General features: G+C 39.1%; 3 protein-coding genes across 4 annotated transcripts in view; 1 reads left to right on the top strand and 2 right to left on the bottom strand.

Annotated features, from left to right (window-relative positions):
- Positions 1-5,305: 5,305 nt before the first annotated feature.
- Positions 5,306-6,598, top strand: LOC134216622 (transmembrane reductase CYB561D2-like). Of its 2 annotated transcripts, XM_062695482.1 has the most exons (3): positions 5,306-5,486; positions 5,551-5,735; positions 5,800-6,598. In XM_062695482.1, coding segments are annotated over exons 1-3 (696 nt in total). In that variant the 5' UTR covers positions 5,306-5,485; the 3' UTR covers positions 6,310-6,598. The 2 variants fall into 2 exon arrangements, with proteins under 2 accessions (XP_062551466.1, XP_062551465.1); XM_062695481.1 differs by having other exon boundaries at positions 5,306-5,735.
- Positions 6,599-7,009: 411 nt separating this feature from the next.
- LOC134216620 (uncharacterized protein K02A2.6-like) lies at positions 7,010-8,481 on the bottom strand. The gene is made up of 2 exons (XM_062695480.1): positions 7,179-8,481; positions 7,010-7,099 (listed from the first exon to the last, which is right to left on the bottom strand). Exon 1 carries the CDS (start codon positions 8,372-8,374, stop codon positions 7,214-7,216), a length of 1,161 nt encoding a protein of 386 aa, XP_062551464.1. The 5' UTR covers positions 8,375-8,481; the 3' UTR covers positions 7,010-7,099; positions 7,179-7,213.
- Positions 8,482-20,734: 12,253 nt separating this feature from the next.
- LOC134212481 (A disintegrin and metalloproteinase with thrombospondin motifs 7) overlaps positions 20,735-25,751 on the bottom strand; it is a 655,262-nt gene continuing 650,245 nt past the window's right edge. Inside the window, exons 9-12 of the mRNA XM_062690387.1 lie at positions 24,452-24,760; positions 23,506-24,377; positions 22,310-22,486; positions 20,735-22,245 (exon numbers count right to left, since the gene is read on the bottom strand). Coding sequence (XP_062546371.1) covers positions 21,889-22,245; positions 22,310-22,486; positions 23,506-24,377; positions 24,452-24,760 — 1,715 coding nt within the window. The 3' untranslated portion in view covers positions 20,735-21,888. The remainder of the gene's footprint in view (positions 22,246-22,309; positions 22,487-23,505; positions 24,378-24,451; positions 24,761-25,751) is intronic.

Below are 25,751 nucleotides of genomic sequence, written 5' to 3'. Positions count from 1 at the left end.
TGAATGTGGAAATGCTACACACTAAATTTGTTTTACTCAATATTGTGCGGTTACTTGCTGAGTTTTTTTTACTTTATTAAACTGTTTTTTTTAATCTACAGATTATATTCAACACCATACTTGCTAAACACGGTCGGTTAAAGTGGCTGGTCCTTATTAGTGTTCGTGAAAGTAGTCGTTAGATTATTCGCTGTTGGTTTGAGCGAGACAGAGTATATGACAAAAAATCAACCAGCAACTTGCGGTTTTGGTTCGAAATGAACGTTTGTCAGCAATGGAATAATCCATCTAGATTTTCTACTAGATGGCTTTTTGCTGTATTATAAATCTCGCATAACTTTTCAAAAGGGCCTAAGTAACATTTTTTTAATGAATTAATTTGAGTACTGCAATCAACAGAACAACATGAAAACTATTGATTGCAGTATTCAAATTAATTCATGAAAAAAATGTTACTTAGGTGCTTTTGAAAAGTTAAGCGAGAATTCATGAAAAAATGTTACTTAGGTCCTTTTGAAAAGTTATGCGAGAAATGTAATAGAAATGCATGAAGCCAAATAGGACTTTTAGGGAACTTGCAAGTGTTCTTATTGTTAAGTTGACTTTTTGTCAATTTATTGGTCAATACTTAAAAGGTGCTGTGAAAAGAAAAGTGCATACTTAGGTTTTCCAAATCTAATGCAGACTATCTTTTGAAAAGGGTCAAACTTGTTTTTACTGATTTTTCAAATGGATATAATCGATAAACGACGCTTCCTACAAAAAGTGTTGTATGGGTGACTGTCGCAAAATCATTCAAACTTTCTAATAAAACTTTTGAAAAACTCTAAATAGAACCCTACACTAAAAAATCAATTAAAAAATAAAAGTCAATTTGCAAAAAACGCTCTTTTGATTTGGAAGAAATTTTGTCTCAAGATAGGTGATTATATTCCCTACCAATCGTCCATACATCGCAAGCCGGGCACTTTTAAGGGAAAAAGTTTTCTAACAAAAACTTTTCTTGACGGAATTGATTTTTCACTGTCTTTAAGGGTGGATTTAACATATGTATACATATATACTCATATTAACTATTCCTGTACAGTCAGGCAGAGTACAATGTTTTGGTCGTAACTGGTCGCAACTAAAGAAGCTAATAATGGAATATAATATTTTTTGAAGATATAAACCCTTTTTAATATTACTCTTAATTTAAAAACAAACTATATTTAGTGACTAAATTAGACAATGTATCATAAAAATAGATTTGCTTGGGGTTCTATAACGATGGCTTTCATTGGTTTAGTTTCAGATGAAAATACACTGAAAATAATTCCGACAAGAAAAAGTTTTGTTAGAAAAACTTTTTTCCTTAAGAGTGCCCAGCTTGCGATGTATGGACGGTTGGTAGGGAACATAATCACCTATCTTGAGACAAAATTTCATTTAAATAAAAAGAGCATTTTTTCGCAAATCGACTTTAAAATTTTTAAACTGATTTTTTCAGTGTAGGGCTCAATTTGGATTGTTTCCGATATTTTCACTAGAAATTTTGACTGATTTTGCGATGGTCACCCATACAACACTTTTTGTGGGATGCGTCGTTTTTCTATTATATCCATTTGAAAATATTAGCAAAAAATTTCAGCTCTTTTCAAAGGATAGTCTAAATTTGGAAAAACATTTTTGTTTTCATTTCGGATCATCTGGTGATTTTTCATTTCTCTTTTTCATTTCTTACTTCTTACTTTTCACTCCTCACTTCCCACTTCTCACGTCTCACTTTTCACTTCTCACTGCTCACATCGGCCCATAGGGGAAAGAAATGGCAGAAATGACGCTTAACTTTTAAAAAGAACATATGTCACCTTTTTTTCATGAATTAATGATTAATTTGTGTACCGCAATCAAAAGTTATCATATTGGTCTGTTGATCGCAATATTAAAATTCATTCATGAAAATATGTTTCTTAGGTCATTTTGAAAAAATAAACTAGAATTTTCAGTGTATACATGAAATCTTAAAATAGGTACTTTTTACTCATTAATGGGTTTCTATGTTTCTTTGTAAAGTTTTTTTCTTCCGTGTAAGCTGTGTATTCTATGCTGTCAGTGTGCCGGTTTCGAATAAATTGTGTCTTGGGAGAACATAACCTAGAAAATCGATAGCTTATTTGTTACGAAATAATGATGTCTCATAGCTCTTTGAATATTTACTATTTTTTGAGCCGTGCCATCATTATGAAATTCAATAGCGAACAAGAAGAAAACATTCCCCATCGAATGCAACTTGTTGTAGCAAAATCGATTCAGGTTTAGTACTAGAAAAATTGTCTAATGTTTCAATGTGCACACACATACGCACACACACACACGGACACACACACGGACAGACAGACATTTGCTCAGTTTGTCGAGCTGAATCGAATGGTATATAATACTATGGGTCTACAAGCGCTCTATAAAAAGTACGTTTTGGGAGTGAAATGAAAACCTTTCAGGTACAACTTTGTTGTACGAGAAAGGCAAAAAGATTGCGTCAGCGGAGAAGAAAACAGAGGAAAGTCAAGGAAATCGCGATAAACGTACTAGAGTAGAACCAAGTAGATTTGAAGATTTTATCCCATATTAAGCAAATAAAGGTTAAGGGGGGTTGTAGGGTCTTGCCCTAATAGTATCAGAGATCAAAGTAGGCACTGAGATAGATGATGAGGAGGCAGTTAGTTTCCGACACCGAGAGCGAGTGGGTGGTTTGTGACAGGCTGTGTGAAGTGAAATAAAGCCAAGTGAAATCCCTATCCGAGTGATATAAATATCCTGTTTCATCATCCGAATATCCTACATTAGTTTAGTTTTAGTTTAGTTTTAGTTTAGTTTTAGTTTAGTTTTAGTTTAGTTTTAGTTTGGTTTTAGTTTAGTTTTAGTTTAGTTTTAGTTTAGTTTTAGTTTAGTTTTAGTTTAGTTTTAGTTTAGTTTTAGTTTAGTTTTAGTTTAGTTTTAGTTTAGTTTTAGTTTAGTTTTAGTTTAGTTTTAGTTTAGTTTTAGTTTAGTTTTAGTTTAGTTTTAGCTTAGTTTTAGTTTAGTTTTAGTTTAGTTTTAGTTTAGTTTTAGTTTAGTTTTAGTTTAGTTTTAGTTTAGTTTTAGTTTAGTTTTAGTTTAGTTTTAGTTTAGTTTTAGTTTAGTTTTAGCTTAGCTTTAGCTTAGCTTTAGCTTAGCTTTAGCTTAGCTTTAGCTTAGCTTTAGCTTAGCTTTAGCTTAGCTTTAGCTTAGTTTTAGTTTAGTTTTAGTTTAGTTTTAGTTTAGTTTTAGTTTAGTTTTAGTTTAGTTTTAGTTTAGTTTTAGTTTAGTTTTGGTTTAGTTTTAGTTTAGTTTTAGTTTAGTTTTAGTTTAGTTTTAGTTTAGTTTTAGTTTAGTTTTAGTTTAGTTTTAGTTTAGTTTTAGTTTAGTTTTAGTTTAGTTTTAGTTTAGTTTTAGTTTAGTTTTAGTTTAGTTTTAGTTTAGTTTTAGTTTAGTTTTAGTTTAGTTTTAGTTTAGTTTAGTTTAGTTTTAGTTTAGTTTTAGTTTAGTTTTAGTTTAGTTTTAGTTTAGTTTTAGTTTAGTTTTAGTTTAGTTTTAGTTTAGTTTTAGTTTAGTTTTAGTTTAGTTTTAGTTTAGTTTTAGTTTAGTTTTAGTTTAGTTTTAGTTTAGTTTAGTTTTAGTTTAGTTTTAGTTTAGTTTTAGTTTAGTTTTAGTTAATAAAGATAAAAAAAAAGTTTCCACGTTAATTCAACCTACACTTCATAGTACATGATGCAGTACAGTTTTAGAATTCAAACAACGACTTGTTCAGCGCATTTATTATAAAAAATAGCGCTACAAGTCCACCAGACATCCCATTTTAAAATTTAGCTTCTGCAATTAGTTGTTAGGGAATTGATCAAACTCTGTCTATATGATTGCAATGATTGAAACCGTCCTTGGTTGTGAGTTCCACAAATCTTCGAACTTTTTCAAAGTTGACCTCCGATCCTTCTTGAAGCTGTTTTTGCGGGATGGCATCATCTGCTGGATTAAACATTCTCATCTGTACAATAGTTCATTACATATAACGAAGGCTGAGATTTAGGGGAATCACATATTGGGTCACGTTTTTATGGATAATAAAATGTGGGCACCATTGTCTGAGAATGAATATCGGCTGAATCGGCATGCTGAGCAAAAAAAAAAGATGCTACATACCCGACGAAATTAAAAACAACTTTTCTTTCTGTGATTCATTGTAGTGTAAGAATGTTTACAAGATTTCTAAGCTATCATTAAACAGATAATAGAGCATACATAGTAAGATTGTCATACTGAATGGTTATACCGTCTCAGTTTATACATTTTCTTCAAACGAATGATTGTATTCGAGTCAGGGTAAAAGCAAGTATTGTGCAAGTGCATCTGATACATTCGTATATGGAAGTTTTGATTTTGGTGTTTTTTATTATTTAGCCAGAGCTTGACCCATTTTCCAACAACTCATTTTAGATGCTGATTTACAAAAAGTTCTGCTCAAAATGTGCTTCTTAAAAGTAAATTTGGAATCCTACCAGACCCCGAGGTATTGTGATGACTTGCTATGAGAGATTGTTTCGTCAATCAGCTGAAGCGGGAGCTTTGCTGTCTTTGCATAAGACAACCATCTCAGTTTTCTCCGGAGAGAAATCGATACCAAGTTATAAGACCCAAGGTGCTTGCAGCAGATCAACTGCTGTAGGCCTTGTAATAGACACTACACAACCATCTGCAAACTATCCAATGTGCTATTTCCCATGACACAATAGTCAATGACGTTGACGAAAACTGAACCAAAACTCCCTAATATAAAAATACTGTGTTCATTTGCTCTTTCTTAGCAAAAGTTCTTTGAAAAGTAACGCAAAACAGTCGTTCGTTCGGAACAAGAGACCATTTGATTCAACCCATTCGGTTCGAAAACAGTGAAGCATCTTCTCCAATTGCTTCCGTAGGCAAAATTGAATCGAGATTGAATCACGAGTTATACTCGGGTGTGGACTTCAGGTTTTTGAATGTCTAATAATATTTGATATAATTTTGTTTCCAGTAATTGATTGAACAGTTTCAATAAACACCTCTTTGCAATGTCGGGCACTTCCTTCAATATTAATAACTATTATTAATGTATTATAGCATCTTTACCAAATTATATATTTCATTTACAAATCATCACTATTGGAACGTTCACTCTGTTTCTTAAATATATGCAGAACCTGCAAGTACAAACGAACAGCTCGCTCGATAGCGTCGAGAGTGATTCTGTGGTGTGTGATTATTTGTCGACGCTTTGGAAACCCCATCGCTTAGGTGACGTGAAGCGGCTCTTTGTGTACAGAAACAGAAAAGGGGGTGGACGTGAACAGGATCGCTACCATGGGTTATCAGTATAGCCAGTGCTCACGGAAGATTCATCAATCGAACTTGAATATTCCGAAACCGTGCGAGACCCATTCGAAATAAGAGTAGAATTATTCAATCAACGATTGAGAATAAAATCCCTAATATTTATTATGAAAAAACTTTTAGTGGATCTAGACGACAATAACATTGAAAGAAGCGCCAGACCATCTATATTAGACACTGCGAAGCTGATTTTCAACACTTTGAACCATGTCTTCATCGGGTTCGTCTTCATCTACACCATTTGGATTTGCTACAAAAATGGATTCGAACTGGTTTTCACGTGGCATGTTATTCTCTGCGTATTCGGAGTAAGATTTTTACCAATCAATTGTTCCATTGAACAGAAATTTCCTATTCTTTCGTTATCCACAGTTCCACGTTCTGATGGCAGAATCGATCTTGGTGTTCTACTCGGGTTGTTCGTGGGCGGTGGCCTTGACAAAGCCGCAGCGTAAGACAACTCACTGGATCATGCAGGTGGTCGGAACCGTTTGCATCATCGTTGGCATAGCACTTGAGTTCTATTGGCGCCAAATCAATGCCAAGAAGCACTTCCACGGGACGCACTCGATACTCGGTTTGGTGGCTTTAATTCTACTGATAGTGAATACGGGCAGCGGGATTTGTGCGCTGTATGCTCGGGAGCTGCGGAAACGCTTTAAACCAATCTATATTAAGTTGAGTCACCAGTTCATTGGACTGGCATGTTTTGTCATCGGAATGGCAGCCCTTGTACTGGGATATAAGAAGCGAATCTTCAGAGACAATACGTCACCGGAGTTGTTAGTAGCGCTGCAGATTTTCACGATTTCAGTAATTTTTCTGAGTGTTCCGGGAGTACTACGGACGTTAGTTTCGCAAGCTAGGAATCTAATGCGGTGATGTGAATCAAGTTCATAGCCATCTATCCAAATTTACATAGATGAATAAGCAGAATAAATCACAAATATTCTTGTTGGGAAGTTGGTGAACAAAGCACATAGTTTCCGTTTTTGTTTATACATATGAGTAATTGCCAGAAAAGGTGGTACATCAACCATTTATGTGTTTTTTTATTCGGCCTATGTCAGTGGTGACAGTGGTGACATGTTTACAAATAATAAAACGCTGCTAAGAACTTGCATATCCGACCAACTAGAACGCCAGTATCTCTAAAATAAAGTGCCCCATTTCCAAATGATCTAGTCTTTAATTGTGGTCCATTTAAGAGTTCCATAGCCATGCATGCAGATAAAGACTATTACGTCAAATTTTCAGAAAGATTGCAGGTTTTTTTTAAGGTTTACTGGTGGGACTCTGAATAGAGTAGAAACCTCTGCACCAGGCCTTTGATGACACCGTTGCATAATTCCTTTCGAAGCAGTTTGCAAGCCGTACACGGAACATGTCGTCCAAAAAGATGCTGTTAAAACTGAATCGAAGGAAATTAAGCTCATAAATAGTCAGAGAGGTCTAATGCTGAATAACTTCGTAATATTTTAAGTTATTTTTGTCATTTTATTGTCAAAATCAGATCATGTTGTTGTAGGGATTTAAGTTATTATTTATCTTTAGATTCTTTATTTATAATTTGATCACAGCACTAGACACTACCGCTCTATACCGTTCACGTCCTTGTAGTCCCTCTCCTCGCGAAGCCGTGCTCCCAGTTTTCCGTCTTGATATCCATGGTCTGTAAATAATCAGGTTAGTATATTCGAAAACCAAGTAATGTGTTTGTAAGCATTCTATACAGAACCCTACACCCCTACCTTTCTTTGAAAAGAGTATGAATGGCGTGAGGATGTTAATACATTATATAATCCTTGAGTCGGCTCGACTCGGCTCTGGTTCTCTTGGATCGCTCACTTGTAGATGGCCCGGATGGCCCGGCTTTTTCTGTTGCGTTTTCATGTCTGCTGTCATCTATGTTCCCGCCGAGGAAATCGTTCTCATCAGAAATACCGTTCCCATCAGGATGACCGTTTTCACCCGTCTGATAGGCTGTGTCGGGATGGTCCGGCTCGTCACGATTACGGTGATCGTTCGTGTCAGAAATTTTTGGTATACGTTTCAGATGAGCTGCACTTCTTCTGAATTGCTTTCCTGAAGAATTTGAACGAATTGTAACGTCCGTTCCTCTCTTCTCCATTACGACGAACTCCTCCGGGGAGAAATTAGAGCTTAGCTTATTATCTTTTTTCGGACGTTTTGCCAGTACGTGGTCGCCGATCTCGATACTACTACGCTTTGCTTTTCGACGACAATCTGCGTACACCCTCCCTTTTTCTTTCTGAATGCTATCTTGGTCTCTTACGTCCTCATCATAGCAATTTACAGTGGAGGGGATGTATGGCAGTTTGGTACGTATACGCCGTCCGAACATCAACTCCGCTGGAGATTTTCCAGTTGTAGGGTGCGCTGTAGAGTGATACGTTAAAATATACTGACGCAATTCTTTCCGCCAATCATGTCCAAGCTCTTGAGAAATTCGGAGACGTTTAAGTATAGACCGATTCTGCCGTTCCACTTCTCCATTCATCTGGGGCCAGTAGGGAATACTGCTCTCCAGACGAATGCCTTGCTCTTTGCAGAACGCGTTGAATTCTTCAGAGGAAAATTGTGGGCCGTTATCTGCGCGCAATGAAACAGGCAATCCATACCGTGAAAACATTATCGACAGTTGACCTATTGTTGATGCAGATGTTATTTCCTGCATTTCAACTACTTCTAGATATCTGCTGTAGTAGTCAATACACACAAACAAATTCTCACCATCCGGAAGTGGACCTAAAAAATCAACTGCTATTTGCTCCCATGGCCGCGAAGGAAATTCCTTGCGAATCATCGGCTCTGGAGGGTTAGGTGCCGATACTAATGTGCATCCACGACAATTTTTGACGAACTGTTCAATATGCTGATCCATTTTCGGCCACCAGACATTTGCGCGTAAATGACCCTTCATCATCCTAATTCCAGGATGACCTTCGTGTGCGAGATGCAAGACACGCTGTTGTAGACTCTGAGGTATTATGACTCTGTCTCCTCTTATCAGCACATTGTTAACAAAACATAATTCTGTTGAGATCATCTTGTAGCTCAAAGGTAGTTCATCAATCGAGTTGGAATTCAACGCCTCGATCACTAGTTGTATGACTTCATCCCTTTCGCTAGCAGTTTCGATTTCGGGCAAGTCAATGCGACCGTTGATACTGCCGCAGAAACAATTTCGTGAACTATTAATTCCTCAGCTTCATCAAACGGTTTAGGAACAGCAGTAGAAAGTCGTGACATAACATCCGCAATGTTTGATGGCCCGGGAATATGCACGATATTATATGTGAAACTCTGAAGTCGCAATACCCACCGTTCAATACGTGCGCATGGACGAGATGCAGGCGTGAATAAAAAGGTTAGGGCTTTGCAATCGGCAGCAGATTAAATTCTCTACCAATTAAATACACTTGAAACTTTTCAACACTCCATACAAGTGACAAAGCCTCCTTCTCAGTCTGACAATATCTTTTTTCAGTGTCGGTTAGCGACTTCGAAGCATAACATACGACTCTTGAATCTCCTTGCTTATTCGTTTGGATGAGAACTGCACCTAAAGCAACTGGACTAGCATCGGCGAACAATGACGTTTCATCATCCACATTGAAAAATCCTAGACAACTGATATTGGACAATGACGACTTTATGGCATTGAATGCTTGCTCTTCGGTATCTCCCCACTGAAACTTAATTCCTTTCTGAATTAACTTCCTCAGTGGCTCATCCATTTCTGCTAGCTTCGGAATGAACTTCGCCATATAGTTCGCTAAGCCCAGAAAACTTCTCACCTCGCTGTCGTTCACAGGACGGCGAAAATCTATTATTGCATCTCGCTTAACATCGGATGGCCTTATGCCTTTTTGATCAATTTTATATCCCAGAAATTCAAAGTCGGTGACGCGTATTTTGCATTTTTCCCAATTCAGGACTACCCCTCGTTCTTTAAACCTTTCGAGAACCTGGAATCAATTTAATAGCAAATCAATAAAACGTTAGTTGTAGTAAATTTTCAGATTTATTTATTACTAATTTAGTATCAAATACACGTTTCGTTCGTTTTTTTTATCATACCTTGCGTAAGCGGATGTCGTGTTCCTCAACTGTACTACCCTCTACTCCTACGTCGTCAAGATACCAATAGGTCCCCTCGCAATCTGCTAGCATCTCATCCATCGTACGTTGAAAAATTTCCGGTGCGGAAACAAGACCAAATGGAAGTCGTTTGAAACGGTAGAGCCCACGATGAGTAATGAACGTCATAACATCTTTGGTTTCCTCATCAAGTTCCAGTAGAAAGAATGCGTCCTTGACATCCAATACACTCCATATTTTTCCTTTTCCAATTCTAGCGAGCACATCTTCGATAATTGGCATTGGATGTCGGTCGCGAATAACTGCCTGGTTAACACGTCTTAAATCCACGCACAGTCTAATCGAACCGTTTGCCTTACTGGCCACTACTAACGGTGACACCCATGTTGCTGGCCCTCGTTTCACTTCAATGATGTCCCGTTGTAGAAGATCCTCTATCTTCTCCGTCACAGCGTTCTCTAGATGAATGGGCACTCGCCGCAGTGGCTGAAAAACTGGTTTCACGTCGGGATCCATGCGGATATGCACTTGTATGTCCGAAATTTTTGGAAACGGAACACACTTTGTATCCGAGACATCCAGTACTTGATTCACGTCCAAGCCGATTTTCAGAATTCCTAATTTCTTCGAGGTACCGTCACCCAACAAATTTCGTTGCCCACCTACGACAACGAAAAATGTGGCCTCAGTCGATCGCCTCCCGATCTCGACAACTGCATCAAAAGTGCCCAAAATTGAAAGTGGCACGTTATTACCATAGGCTTTCAGAACTGCCTCGCTTCCCTTCTCACATCTAATCACGACAACTTTTTGCGCTTTCATAGCTTCCCATGTCTTTGCAGTTATTATGTTTACTTCTGAGCCTGAATCGACGAATACCTCCACTGAGACTCCTCCGATTTTGCACTGAAATACGTTCGATTCACTTCCCATATGAAACGTGTAATATACCTTTTCTTTGTCTTCTGATGTTTCTGTATCTCGCTCCTGGGTGGGCGTGTTCTGGCAAACTTCCTCGATTGCTTGCACTTTTTTAGGGGGGAATGCTTGTTGGGCTGGACCAGGACGTTTACGACAAACTACTTCAAAATGCCCGATTTTTCGGCATCTGCGACAGTGTTGATCCCTCGCTGGACATGATGGTGCCTTTGAAAAATGCCCGTATTTTCCGCAACCGTAACAAATAATGTCTACTTCGTTAATTCCTGTTTTGAACGGTCCATGATTGAATCGCTTCAATATTCGGCCCTGTTGGCGTTCCCCCTTTGATTTCCACGTCTTTATTTTACAGATTTCCGACTGACTACTATCGCTGTGGACGCTGATTCTCAGTTCCTTTTCTTGCAGCCGGACACTCTCCATGGATGTTCCCAAAACTTCAATATCTGACAGCGACTGATCTTTCTCGAGGATTTTTCTTCGGAGCTCCGGTAAATTGCACCCCTCGACAATTACATCGATAAGCACAATCTCCTCTAGGATATTCCGAATATCTTTAGAATATTTATCGAATCCACAGTCCCTCAGCTGTTGACGTAAACGCAATAGATAGTGAGAAAAACTTTCATGAACGCCTTTGTTTCATATTTCTCAACTTATGCCTCCAGAACATCTTGACAGCGTGGCTTAAAGTACGCATCCAAACGATCAACAGCTACATCGTACCACCGTTTTTCTAACATAACCAGCGGAAAATCTTCGGTACCTTCCAAACTTTTATAAACCTTCTGCAATTGAGGACCACCAAAGTGCAACATTTTCGAACGCTTTATTTTCTGATCGACTATCTGATAGGAGTCGAAATAAAACTCCAGAGAGTCTTTCCATTCGCGCCATTCCTTTGCCAATTTACTTGGTTCTATTTGTTCGCATCGGAACATTGGCAGGGGTCGACTTTCATCCATCTATAAATCACAAAAAAAAAACTCCGTTGTTTATTTTTTTAAATATTCCACTGAAGCGTGTTTTCATTTTATAGCGCTTTAATTTGATTTAATTTGGAACCATTCACAAGAACTATTTTCAATTTATAATCACACAACCCATGTCACATCACATAAAATGTCGAATAGACTTTTTTCATTGTTTTATTTAGCAAAAACACAAAAATACGCTTAAATCATACACATATGCACCTTATCCTTTTTAAATTTTACTGTATTATAATACAACCATTACAAACCAACCTCATATTTCATGGAGGTACTTCTTTTAACTTCAGGCTCCCTGCACTGGAGCTGAATTGGTGTATATAGCTCCCTGCTATATCTACTTGCATTTAGATTTTCAAAAACTCCACACACGGTCAACACAACGTTGACTTCTGATTGCCATACAGTGTATTAGGTATTAGCCTCTAGGCTCCCTGCACTAGAGCTATACAGCATAGCTACCGGCTATGCCCCATGTGTACTTCTTTGGTATCTACCCAAGTGCAACACAATACATATGCTTGCTGTGGATCGCTCCCCCATCTGGGCTCCCTGCCCTAGAATTACACAAAATAGCTCCCTGCTATTTGTTCCGTTGACTTGTAGGCTCCCTGCTCTAAAACAATAATAGTCCTATTCAATGAAACAGTTTGAACTCTACTTATTAAGTTTGGTGTAAACGTAAATGTACTCACTAAAATGTTTTTTTTTCTTTTTTTTTTTTTTTGCAAATGGCAAGCCAAGCTCCCTACTATGACTGCTTTCCTTGCTATGCTTTCCACGGTGAATTGGAACTTTTGTATGAATCTGTAAATACATTTTCATAAACAATATTGCGCATAATAAGAGTAATATTCAATACGGAAGGTAAAATATTTCCACTATTGATAGTTCAACTTATTGGATAGAAGATACTCACGATCAAATAACAATACATTATTAGGAATGTGATTTTTTTGAATCTTAAGTTGGAAACAACTTTAGTAACCGAGAAGAAAAACAATTCATGCTGAAAAGCAAATTACGCAATAAAAATAGTTGTTATCTAGGCCAACAAATAAATGTAATGATGTCAAGCATCTAGATACAATGTATAAATGTATATAAATATATTCTTTTTTAAATCAGTTGAGTCAAAATAGAGAATTTAAAACTCAATAAAAAAAATGTTTCATCCAATATCGCACCATGAAGACATTAAATAACATTTGCCCCCAGCACACTTTAAAACTATACGCTATATTTGTATATATCAACACCATGGAACAGTGCATAACCATCAAAATAACATGAATGATAAACACTTACCTGTAATATATCTAGAATAGAATATATATACTCTCCTTATCCATTCACTACAAAACCAATAATTCTTGTGAATGGCCAAAATAAACACTCATCCATATACGCTCCACACATTAATCATAAAAACGCTCACATAAACACACAAGTTCTCTGGCGTGCCTCTATTTCACTAACAAAATTTTGGTTATGTTTATTCTCACCAACAGCGATGGATTAATATTTTGTCATTTTGATTTTCTCTCTTCATTTTCATGTGTTTTTTCTGTGTTGGGTTTCCCCTCAAAACCAGTCACAAACACTCTCCATTAAGTGATCTCTCGACTTTTCTACATCAAAACTTTGGCTGGTCCCGTTCTCGCAAGCAACAATAGATCATTTTTCACCCTTACCCTTCCTCTCTTTGCTTTTCTTATCCACCACACCACACTATGACCATTTACAAGCACTCTCCACTAAGTCCGCATCTCTCTCCCACTCCACTAAGTTTGCATCTCTCTCCAATTTTTCTTACGGTCAACTAAAAAAAACTATCCATCCAGCCATTTTGTTTTTTCAGAGGAGCGTCAGTTTCACAAAACTCGTGTTTTTCTTCTTAAATTCATTAACAAACTTATCCTTCAACATACCTTAAACCGCGAATGATTCTTTAACCCGCTCGTCGCCAATTGTAGCGATTTAAGTTATTATTTATCTTTAGATTCTTTATTTATAATTTGATCACAGCACTAGACACTACCGCTCTATACCGTTCACGTCCTTGTAGTTCCTCTCCTCGCGAAGCCGTGCTCCCAGTTTTCCGTCTTGATATCCATGGTCTGTAAATAATCAGGTTAGTATATTCGAAAACCAAGTAATGTGTTTGTAAGCATTCTATACAGAACCCTACAGTTGTCAGTTTTTATGTTATTCAGATGTCTATTGTCATTATGAGCGCTCAAAATCTACCGAAGAAGTTTCATCGGCAACATGTTGCCCAATGTTTCATCATAGAAACTGAATCGATTTTTTTAATCAAATATAGGAAAGTATTCAATTCCCGAAAGATGGGCGGCTACGAAGCAAAACCATGGCTGGGTTCGATTTCCGGCTCCGGTATAGGCAGTTTTCGGATTGGAAATTGTCTCGACTTCCCTGGGCATAAAAGTATCATCGTGTTAGCCTCATGATATACGAATGCAAAAATGGTAACTTGGCTTAGAAATCTCGCAGTTAATAACTATCTTCTTCTTCTTCTTCTTCTTCTTCTTCTTCTTCTTATTGGCATTACATCCCCACACTGGGACAAAGCCGCCTCGCAGCTTAGTGTTCATTAAGCACTTCCACAGTTATCAACTGCGAGGTTTCTTAGCCAGGTTACCATTTTTGCATTCGTATATCATGAGGCTAACACGATGATACTTTTATGCCCAGGGAAATCGAGACAATTTCCAATCCGAAAATTGCCTAGACCGGCACCGGGAATCGAACCCAGCCACTCTCAGCATGGTCTTGCTTTGTAGCCGCGCGTCTTACCGCACGGCTAAGGAGGGCCCCCCCAGTTAATAACTATGGAAGTGCTTAATGAACACTAAGCTACGAGGCAGCCAGTGTGGGGATGTAATGCCAATAAGAAGGAGAAGAAGATTCAATCCCCGGTTCATTAAAATGACAAGTTAATAACTTTTGAAGCATTTCTCCAGCCGCACAAGGATCATGTCGTCCATTAAGACACTGTTGAACTGCTCGAAGGACATTATATTCACAATTTTAATTAATATTCTCTCCCATTATGTCATTCTTCATCGTACACGGAAGAAATAAACTACCCAATAGTGAGTTTAATTCACCCAACCTCGAACATCCGTACGGGAAGCCAAAATTGAGTAAGTAGGGTCGAAGTAGTTTGCCTTTACTCCCATGTTAAAAAAGTACCCAACGGAAAATGTATTGACCCAAATTTATTATGTACTAACTAGTAGCTTAATCTTTTCCTAACAGTTATTATCTAGAATATACTAATGATTAGTTATGATTTAGCACTTTTCGGTGGTAAAGTAAAGCTTTATCACACCTGTGAACATTATCGAGAATGAAGCCGTCATAAGTTTGCTCATATACCTTCATTATAATAAATGGTATTTTTTATTATGTTTCTTTAAATTAAAATATAACAAAATAAAACTGGCTTTGATAAAACTTCTACTCAATGAATCCAATAGTCCATTTCCGTCGAATGTCGATAATCTTGAACTCATTTTAATCAACATATCTAGCTAATTTTAAGCGTAGCTACGACTCATCGCCACAGGGAACGCAGGGAAATGGCCTCTATCTGACATTCAAGGCTACAAAACAAGATGTCCGTTGGCTCACATGCACATGCGTAAAATCAGTGCATTAAAGCTAGATATGTGACGCGGCATCAAACAAAAATAGTCAACATGTGATACCATCACGACAGGATATGTCTTTGGTTGCCATCTCAGTGCTTATGGCGTAACCCCTCTCATCGCAACAAGATAAAATATCCGAGGGGAGGAAGAAAGATTGCAGGTTTTTAGCAATATATTACATACTTGGTATCTGGATATATGGTTGGCTACAGCGTCGATACACCTATGTCTGGCATATTGTAGAGCTCCATAATCGTCGGTCTTGGGCGATGATCCTCCAGATTCCCCAAACGTTCAGGGTCCCCAGGTCCAGGTCCACCGCGTGCAGCCAGCGGGTTCGTGGCCTTCCACGAAGTCGCCGGCCCCTATCTGGTTCTCTGTTAAATATTGTTTTCGCTATTCTTTCTTGCGACATTCGCAATAAGTGGCCAGCCCACTGAAGTCCGCCGTATTTTATACGATTCACAATATATTCTTCTTTGTATTGTAACGAGCATGTCGTTTTATTGTTCAATATATTACTCGTAATATCCGTTATTTATTTAAATTAATTCAGTAATTTGCCCAATATGTTGAACCAGCCTAGAGCACAAATCCAAAATTCACTGCATTAGCGCTCATTTCCGTTCATGATCGACACTCGCAAGATAGCGCAAAAGTAAATTGATTATTTGAGTTCCTGCTGACGTTGTGAGCGGCCGTGGGAATTTATTGCCCATAAAAATGATTCAATCTGCCTGGGTGGCTTGAAGCACATGCAAGCCGCAGCGTGCATCGACCCGTTGAGAATCCTTTCAGATTGCAATGACCTTTGGTGTTTTCTTTCCACCCAAGATTTTGGGCCCGAACAGCGAGATGGATGATTGAAGCTGTTCGTGGAAAGAGACGCAAACATGCGCGAATATGATTATTTAGAGCGCGAGAGTAATTTTCGGAATCACGAAACTAACTTCGTGATGTCCGGTGATGCAATTGATAATTTGGCGGTTAATCTGAGGATTCCCAAGTTGATCAAGTTCACTTCGAACTGATCCGTGGAAGAGGCAGGTGTGGCCCAAAGTTCTCGCGCCGTGGTGTCGTTTCAAAGGTGACATGAAGAATAGTCAGTTAGTAGAGCCTAATAAATACCTATTTAAATTCCTTTCCCAAGTTTGTAGAAAAGTAATCGTGTGTGCTATTGTGAAAAGGCGGTGTGTTCTCGTGTGTGGCTTTGTGCAATTGAAGGTAATTCGTGCTATTTGTGCTATTTGTAATGTTATATTAACACGTAAAACGTGTAATCAACTATTTGAAGGTTTCTTGCCAAGCCGTTCGACCGTCCGTGACATCACAAGCGAACTCCCAGTGGCCATTTCTGACCCCACCATCAGGCTCAGAAGTTCTCCCAGGGCACGCAGGAAAAGGGACGTATCCGTTTTTCTACGCTACCTAGGCAGGACGAACCAACAGCGCAAACGTAATTTCCGTTCCCCTAATGACGACTAGTGGAACCTCGACGAGCGTGTTGCACGCGCAATCAAGTAAGTTCCGATGAAACAGCAGCAGAAAGGCAATCTGCCTACCCCTGGCGGCAACAGAGCGTCGTCGTCGTACGAGAGTTCATCCATCGGCGGTGCCAGCATCGTCACCACACAGATAGAAAAATCCACTGGATGGATGTGTCCGATGGATGATGGATGATTGGTTGGCTGCCCATGAGTCCAACAAGAAGTACTACTGATCTTTCACCAGATTGAGGTTACGTACAGATGCTGCAGAACCTAATAGGGGCAGCCAACCAATCACGAACTCGAACTTTGTCGGAGTCCTCGTCGGAGTCAGTGGAAAGTACTACTGAACTGTCAAAAAAGTTCATTTGACGAGGACCGAATTCATTCGTGACGTCATGCTGCAGAACCTAATATAGACTTATGCAGGGGTTCATCGAATTCACTCACCCGACGGATTTTGACATTTGAGGTAGTCTTCTTATGCGACCCACTCAAACGTCATAATTTCTTGGGGGAGTTCATTTTGCGTTAGTCTATTAGGTTCTGCAGCATGACGTCACGAATTAATTCGGTCCTCGTCAAATGAACTATTTTGACAGTTCAGTAGTACTTTCCACTGACTCCGACGAGAACTCCGACAAGGGTCGAGTTCGTGATTGGTTGGCTGCCCCTATTAGGTTCTGCAGCATCTGTACGTAACCTCAATCTGGTGAAAGATCAGTAGTACTTCTTGTTGGACTCATGGGCAGCCAACCAATCACGAGCTCGACCGTTGTCGGAGTCAGTCGAAAGTACTACTGAACTGTCAAAAAAGTTCATTCGACGAGGACCGAATTCATTCGTGACGTCATGCTGCAGAACCTAATAGATAGTAGAATCTATTAGGTTCTGCAGCATGACGTCACTAATGAATTCGGTTCTCGTCGAATGAACTTTTTTGACAGTTCAGTAGTACTATCCACTGACTCCGACGAGGACTCCGACAAGGTTCGACTTCGTGATTGGTTGGCTGCCGCCGAGTCCAACGCGAAGTACTACTAATCTGTCATCAGTTTGAGGTTACATACAGACGCTGCAGAACCTAATAGATGAGCAAAAGCATGGCTGAGTCGCTTTTTTGACCGTGCACACGCGTATATGACGTCACAGTCCTTACACTGCCAAAAATATCTACATAAGATATATGTGTCACCGTTATAAATTTTTGCAATAGCTCCACCCTAATATAATCGATTTAAAACCACACATAAATTTTATAATTGCTAATTCGAGACCACACATAAAGTTTATTTGGAGATATATTTAATTAGTAGTTCGCGTGAAGAATCGTTATGTGTGCGCTGATATACATCATAAGTAAAATCTATGAATTTTTGCCAATAAATATGTGTGGATTTTTAGTAGTGTAACATTTCCATTGAAATCGTGACTTCATGTTCGTTTGGAGACACGTTTGACAGTTCGTTTGGAGACAGAGGATTTATCTTCGCTCATCTATATATTCCACTATTTATAGCTGCCCCCGAGTCCAGCAAGAAGTACTACTAAAATGTCACCAGATTGTGGTTACGGACAGACGCTGCAGAACCTAATTGTATAACATTTTTACTTCTGACTTACCTGATTTACCACCAGGGTGTCAATGACACGGGTCTCTCAGCCAAAGGGCGAAGCCTTCGTGTCATTTGTAGTAGATTGCAAAAAAGTTTGGATATTTTCTCCACTTACTTGCGAAAATGGAAAATTTCCCCGAATGCTTCCAAAACTCAGCTAATAATTTTCGCACATATTGAAACTTTCTAGCAGACATATTGTCACTATGAATGGGGTTCCAATTAATTGGTCTAGCGAAGCCAAATATTTAGGACTTCTGCTAGACCATAAATTAACTTTTAAAAATCACATAGAAGGCCTTCAAGCCAAATGTAACAAATATATTAAGTGTCTTTATAAACAGAAAATCAAAACTTTGTCTTATGAACAAACTTTTTATTTACAACCAAATTTTTAGCCATGCCATGTTGTATGCTCGGGGCCCTCCTTAGCCGTGCCGTAAGACGCGCGGCTTCAAAGCAAGACCATGCTGAGGGTGGCTGGGTTCGATTCCCGGTGCCAGTCTAGCCAATTTTCGGATTGGAAATTGTCTCGACTTCCCTGGACATAAAAGTATCATCGTGTTGTGTTAGCCTCATGATATACGAATGCAAAAATGGTAACTTGGCTTAGAAACCTCGCAGTTAATAACTAGAACACTAAGCTGCGAGGCGGCTCTGTCCCAGTGTGGGGATGTAATGCCAATAAGAAGAAGAAGAAGATGTTGTATGCTGTGCCAATATGGACTAGTTGCTGCAATACCAGAAAGAAGGCACTTCAGAGGATTCAAAATAAAATTTTGAAAATGATTCTGAAGTTGCCTCCGTGATATAGTACCAATGAACTTCATAGAATTTCTAATATTGAGACATTGCAACAAATGTCCTACAAAATAATTTTCAATTTTAGACAAAAATCGTTGCAATCTTCTATTGCAACGATTAGCTTCTTGTACCCTTAGTATAAATTAGGTTAAGTTTAATAATAACTAAAAAGTAACATAGCAAATAAGGATGATAGTATTAAGAAAACACGGAACACCTAGTCTAAGAAATGAATGCATGTATTAGATAATTAGCAAATAAAATTAGTTTGAAATTAAAAAAAAGCTTGTATATGTTTGGATAAAAACTTGTATTATCAATGCGGAAGGTATAGAAACATTTCAAGAGTAGCGTACGAGAAATAAGAAAGCGGACGGATAAACTGCAGCAATAAATGATGGTTCCTATTAAGTTAAATTGATTGAGTGACCTTTTTTGTGATTATTTTACTGGGGAGGTTGGCTCCGAAACCAACCGGGCAATTTTTTAATCGGACACGGGTCGGTTCGATTGGGAATTTCGGGATACTTGCCGGTGATGATAAAACCCCCTTTATATAATTCGTCACTGGCCGTTTATTGCAATCGTGTTCTCAATAATTTTATTCATAAATCGCATTAGTAGCGTACCTTTTCAAGAATAGTTTCAGTCAGCCATCTTACTTCTCGGTCCAAATTTAAAACCTGAGCCTTCTTCTTCTGAAAGATCTCAACAGTCGGGTAACCCAAATGAACCGTTTGTTTGAGAAACTGCATATGTAACATTTTTGGCCAAAATGAGATTTTTATATGTTTTGAATCCTCGTCCAAAAATACGTATTCTGGCAAAAAATACGAAAAAAAATTTTTTGTTCAGGATTGTATGAAAAAAATTTCGTTTGTTTGAGAAACTACATATGTCCACGTACTTTAAAGAGCTCCGCTTTTTTGCTCCGAAAGTGCCCCAGGGTGTTGAGTTTTGCCAAAAACTAATGATCTGTATCGAAGAAATCGAAAGATTCGGTGCAAATTTGCTCAAAAACAGTTTTTTGTTGTTTTCTCGAAAAAGTGTAAAATGGACTTATGCAGTTTCTCAAACAAATGATTCAAATATTGGTGGATGGTCTCCCTCGAAGTGACTATTTTTCAGATCACTTTTTCTTTTGTTCATCTTATATGCTACAACATGTTCATTAATTTCACTAACATCTGAATTAAGAACACATCACTTGCTCCTTGGTTGCGCCTCACGCTTGACATTTCGTAATGTTCTTGTTCTACTCACCTAACTCGCTGAGCTCCATGCCTTTTTGAACCATCCGGTTTGAAGCGAACGCCATCTCTTGCAACATGATATAACCATCATATCCATCCATCTTAAACTTCCTTATGAATCCTGGGCTAGCATAGGAGTTTGGCGAGCTCATAGTTCATCTTCCGCTACCACACGTGATGGTGCTATAAGCAAGTGTCGCACAAACACTCCGAGCGTTTTTAAGTCCTCCTCGCGTATTTTCGAAGTATCATGTCCATCAAAAGCACTATGTCCAGACAAGATATGGAAATTTCAACGAAGTTTCCACAGCTGGCAGTTTGAATTAATTCTAGTTGATCACTTAATACTGAACTAGATGAGGCTTACATAAATATAAAAGGAAATTCTTTCAATATTTAAATCATATTACGACATACATTTGATTCAAGATGTAATTAAAACGATGTGATCAATCTACATCTATTGCTAGCAACATGTCTTCTTTGAACAGAACAGGTTCCAAGAAAGATGATATTCTAAGCCGCGTTTGTTTGATGCATGATTAGCCAATAAACACCTCTTGTCTAGCAAGACGACCTATTGGTACAAGGAAAATTTCTCCTTCAAATAGTATTATTGTATGTCATATAGTTTGATCAGTATGCTCCTTGGTGCGAAAGGGAAACGCCCTTCAACACATCTACAGTAAAACTGCTTTGAAATTTTACATCAAGTGATTCGTTCAATCTTCCATTTGGTAGTGTCAAAACGGGGATTCACATTATGCTTAAAATGGCACTTACACACTACGGTGAGATTATTTTTCGATTTTCTCCTAACTCGGCCTCCTTTGGCTCCATTCGATCCGAGGATCGAACGTCTTTCCCCTATTTCTGGAAATCTAAACATTTACAGTGTAGTGTCGTGATAATCATTTGGAAGGGGGAACATGTAACAGCATTGAACCGTCTCTCCACTAAACACAGCACACGTAAACGTGGCGATTTCGTATGAATTTCCCACAGTTTATCCGATATCTCTTAAATATAGCTTTTCCTAGCACTTAAATGTATCGATAAATATTCTCTTCAACGCAAACTATATTTTTGTAACGATTCGATTTGTTGTACAAAAAGTAGTATAGTAGATCGACCATGGAAGAGGTTTCAACGGAACGTTAAAATACTGCAAACAGTAAACTTAACTAAATACTAGGCTGTTTGAGACGAAACAGGTGATTTCGAATTTATGTTTGCCGTCTGATAAAATCTTATTTTTACGAAAGATATTTGTTGAAATTTGTATTAATTTTTTTTCGAAAAAGGAGTTTGATTCGAACTAGAAGTTTTATAGGCATTGTGTAAATACTTGTAATTTACAAAACATTGCAAGAAAAATTGCAACTTATAGTTAAAAATCTTTTGGCTACAGTTCAAAATATGTGATTCATAAGTTCTGTAGATTAAAAATAGAAATCCACGACTTTTTATTACCTAGCAGGAAAATAACTTAAGCTCAACCTAACCGCTAAATTTCACTAAGTATTCACTCTGATTGGTCACCCGGTAAAGGTCTCCATAGTTGCCAACTAATACAGCTCGTTCGATCGATTTCGGCACGTCTGGCAGCACGCCTGGCTGTAGTACGCATAGCTGCATAGTTTCGCCTTGAGAACTATGCTACAGTTCGGGAAGTCGTCCCGGCAGCTGCCGTCGTTCTGTATCATGTCGACTCGTGGCTCCACATACGGTTCCATCGAAGCCGCCGTCGCCGTTGTGCTGGAAGTGGTCGTCGAGGGGCACGGCTCTTCGTTACACACTCGATACGCCATTGGACGGTCGGCGTACCGACAGCTGGCCGATTCCTGCATGATCTTGTCGCGCAGGTTAAATTCGAGACATTTGACCACTCGGCGCTGGTTGCCTGCGTCGCATGTTTTGGTGCACTGCGAAAACATTGAACACCTCATTAGAAACATAATCTTAATCTTTGAATTTTTGAGAATGTACCTCGCTCCAATCGGAGTAGTGCCATCTGGGTTTACAATCGTCAATCGCTTCAACGTCGCAGTTTTCGATCGAAACGGGTCGCTCACTGTCGTCACATTCAGAGTCGGTTGCAAAGTTGTCATTACGAATGCACAGAACCTTTCGGGTTCGAGTAAGGTTGAAACAGTCACCGGAGCACTGCAAAGATAAGCAGAGATCAATTTGATTCAATGGTAGTAAGACGTCGTAATCGTCGGTTTTGTACACACTACTCTATTATTTGGATCTTATTGCTTATTGGTATCTACGTTAAAACCTCTAAAAACCAAAGAAGAAAAAGGAGGGAATCTGAGTTAAACATGAGCATGAGCATGAGCATGAGCATGAGCAGGATAACCGTACAATTCGTAGTTGCTACTACGTGATTGACTAGAACTTGCGAAATTGCACAGGGAACCAATTGAATGGAGCTTGGGTTTTAGCTATCATTCTCAATGTGCAAATTTCGGAAATTCAATGCATTTTACTAAGTCAATTACGGCGCCGGCCACGTCCTTACGGTCATCAAGGAAAGGAAGGATTATTAGTTCAACTCTCGTTGCTACTAGAGACCGAGTATACCTCTGCATCTCCACGATAGTCTTAGGATAGGATATTGTGTTAGTATGAAGGGATATATTATCTGGATTCACTTTGGTAAGTGATGCGATCTATGGGATAGGAATCTATGAATGAGAATTAGAAGTACTAGAGTAATGAGAAAGTATTAAAGTGAATTCTAATGGGATTGTATTTTTACAATTAGAATTTGAATGCTATTGGATTCTTCTACCACGCACACGTTCACCACACCATCGCAACCCGCACATCAACCTCACACATTCTTACTTGTATGAGGCCTGCACGAGCATAGCGACCATATATAGCATTCGTATGCGGGTACAAATGAATACCAATCTATTTTACATTTTATTTACTGCTACTAAGTAACAGGCAGCTTTTATAACAATTCTATATTTAGAATCATACTTGCTAGCAATTAGAATTTGATTTGCAAAGAGATTGAGTTATATGATTAACGAAATTATCTAATAGGAAATTGGAAAGGGCCAGGGATCAAACCCTTAATCTCCTGCTTATGAGGCAGAAGCAGTGACACAAGGCCACCAACCCTTATATAGGGAATCTGAGTCATTAAACAGAAGAGAAAAACCTACCAAGCCCCAGGGACCGGCAAACCATTCGCCATACTCGCAGGCCCGACTGCTGGTGCACTCCCTAGTTGTGTCCGGAGTAAACCGCAGATCACATCGCTCGGCATTGGTCGAGGAGCTGCGATCGCAAAAGATAGACCGGATTTGGAGTCCCACACCGCAGCTTGCCGAGCAGCGTTCGCTCCAATCCGCAGTCAACCAAATGCCCGTCTTTTTCGATTCCACCTGCTGGCTGATGCTGCTGGCATCCAAACTGGGCCTTCCGTAGCCATTGGTGATTTGCATGTCATTCTGGGTATTGTGCCCATTATGATGGTTGTTACTGTGGTGGTGATGGTGATGATTGACAACTGTAGGCTTCCGATGGTAAACCTCCTTCGGAGGTGGCTGCGTGTGCCTGGCGCATTCACACTTTTCACTCGCCGGAGGTTGTTCTTCCATACATGCTCCACTGTTCACCTGAATCACAATACCGGATATCAGTTCCTGAACGCATTTTACCTCGCGAGTTTTGAAAGGTTCATTGTCATTTGCGGTATCTTCACAATTGCATTCGCTCCACTCGGACAGCTTCCAGTACGCAGGACAAGGCTGCGTATTGCAACGCAGAAGATGTTCATTCAACACCGGTTGTGCCAGATGAGCACAGCGCTTGGGAGAGAACACTCGAGTTGGAGCTTCACGGACGCATTTGATAACCGGCTGTTGAATTCCACCTCCGCAGGATTTACTGCAGGCCCCGAACCCGATCACCTTCCAGAGGAACTTCCGTTTGCGTAACGGCTTCGATGTGCTCGATGGTTGCGTATTGTTCAAAATGGTTCGTTGCTTCGGCACACGGAAGCTGGCCTTTTCTGTGATATCGTTTGAAATAACTGTTGAATACAGAAAGCAGATTGTTAATTGCTAATCCCTTGTATGTGCTTATTTGAAAAGAATTTTATCATACCATCTACCCTATTGTCCTCGTTGGAGTCCAGGATGGGGTTCGTATTGATCGGCATCAGGTATTCGTATTTGATTCCAGGGTTCGGCTGCTGCGAGAGGACATACAGCTCGACCGCTTCGGTGGTAGGACCTGGGGAGGTGATCCACTCGGTAACTCCCTCAATTTTGCGGAAGCTGCTGACGGATCCATTATTCAGACTATCCACCCTTCGGTACTCGAAAGTAGTTCCCGCGCCTTGATAATAGCCGCTCAACGATATGGTGTAATCGCCGTTAATGATGAACCTCTGCTGCTCGGTGGTTTTCAGAGCTGAAGCGAGAATCGAAATAAAAAAGATATATGGATTAGACTACATATTTTTTTGACAGCAACATAATAGTAAGCCTAAACCAGTCTATTTTTATCAAATCGAACATTCACAACTCTTGAATAATAGGTTTCAAAAGTCACATGTCAGAATTTGCATTTCTCATCTTTAGGTAGAGAACCGACAAAATGTGATTAGTGTAACAGGTATCCGACTCCAAGTCTTACATTATGACACCTCTTAGTTCTATAATGAACATAGGGGAAGAGGCCCCAAAACTGTCCATACCAGAATGCTGGTGCGCCGACGCGTGGTACGTTGTTCTCTAAGAGCTGCCGGCTAAAAGGCGTCTTGCCTCATGAGTTTTCCGGCAACGAAATATCACCACTTTTTTGAAATGTGAATATTATCTATATGATTGAGATTTTTTCTAATTTTAATATGGCATCAGCTAGCTATATTGTTTAACTGTTGCGTAAGTTAGAACACCCATGAAAATCGTTATAGCTAAAGCATAAAAGCAGTCTATGCTCGGCTAGGGCATATTGCCCCTCCTTCCGCTACATTTGAGTGCTCATCATAATGCTAATTATTACACGCCTTTCTATGTTGTGGAAGAGTAGGCTGTTTCCTTACTTTGCAAAAAAGCTGTTATTTAGATCCGGAATTACAAAAAGTATAAAAGTTCTCTTTTTTTATCTATAGCGTACGCCTGATACAAATCTTCATCTATGACGCATGCCACCTTCGTATCGTTGCGGATGCGACACAGTTGAGAGCTAATGAAGGAGAAAACGCGTTCCTTGCTTTTGTTTAGAGTAAAATAAATTCCTAGTCCGGGCAACGGAATCCAGCAACTAATAGTCCACAATAAAGCACATTCCACAACGTGAGCCGATACAAACAACAGCTGGCAATGCTCAAAAAATGAAAACCCTGACAACGGATACAAGCTGGCTGCTCTTGTCCGTTCGCATTACGCAATGGACGGGT

The sequence above is a fragment of the Armigeres subalbatus genome, chromosome 2 (assembly GCF_024139115.2).
Source record: "Armigeres subalbatus isolate Guangzhou_Male chromosome 2, GZ_Asu_2, whole genome shotgun sequence".
NCBI classification, from domain to species: Eukaryota; Metazoa; Arthropoda; class Insecta; order Diptera; family Culicidae; genus Armigeres; species Armigeres subalbatus.
The sequence above is the reverse complement of the archived record's forward strand: the minus strand, read 5'-3'. Positions and strand labels throughout refer to the sequence as shown.

What these genes read in the sequence shown, in the direction of transcription:
- LOC134216622 (XM_062695481.1), top strand. Translation starts at nt 5,535, where the DNA reads ATGAAAAAACTTTTAGTGGATCTAGACGACAATAACATTGAAAGAAGC. An exon ending in TTATTCTCTGCGTATTCGGA is followed by an intron (nt 5,736 to 5,799) that starts GTAAGATTTTTA and finishes CGTTATCCACAG; the next exon opens with TTCCACGTTCTGATGGCAGA.
- LOC134216620 (XM_062695480.1), bottom strand. Translation starts at nt 8,374, where the DNA reads ATGATGAAGGGTCATTTACGCGCAAATGTCTGGTGGCCGAAAATGGAT.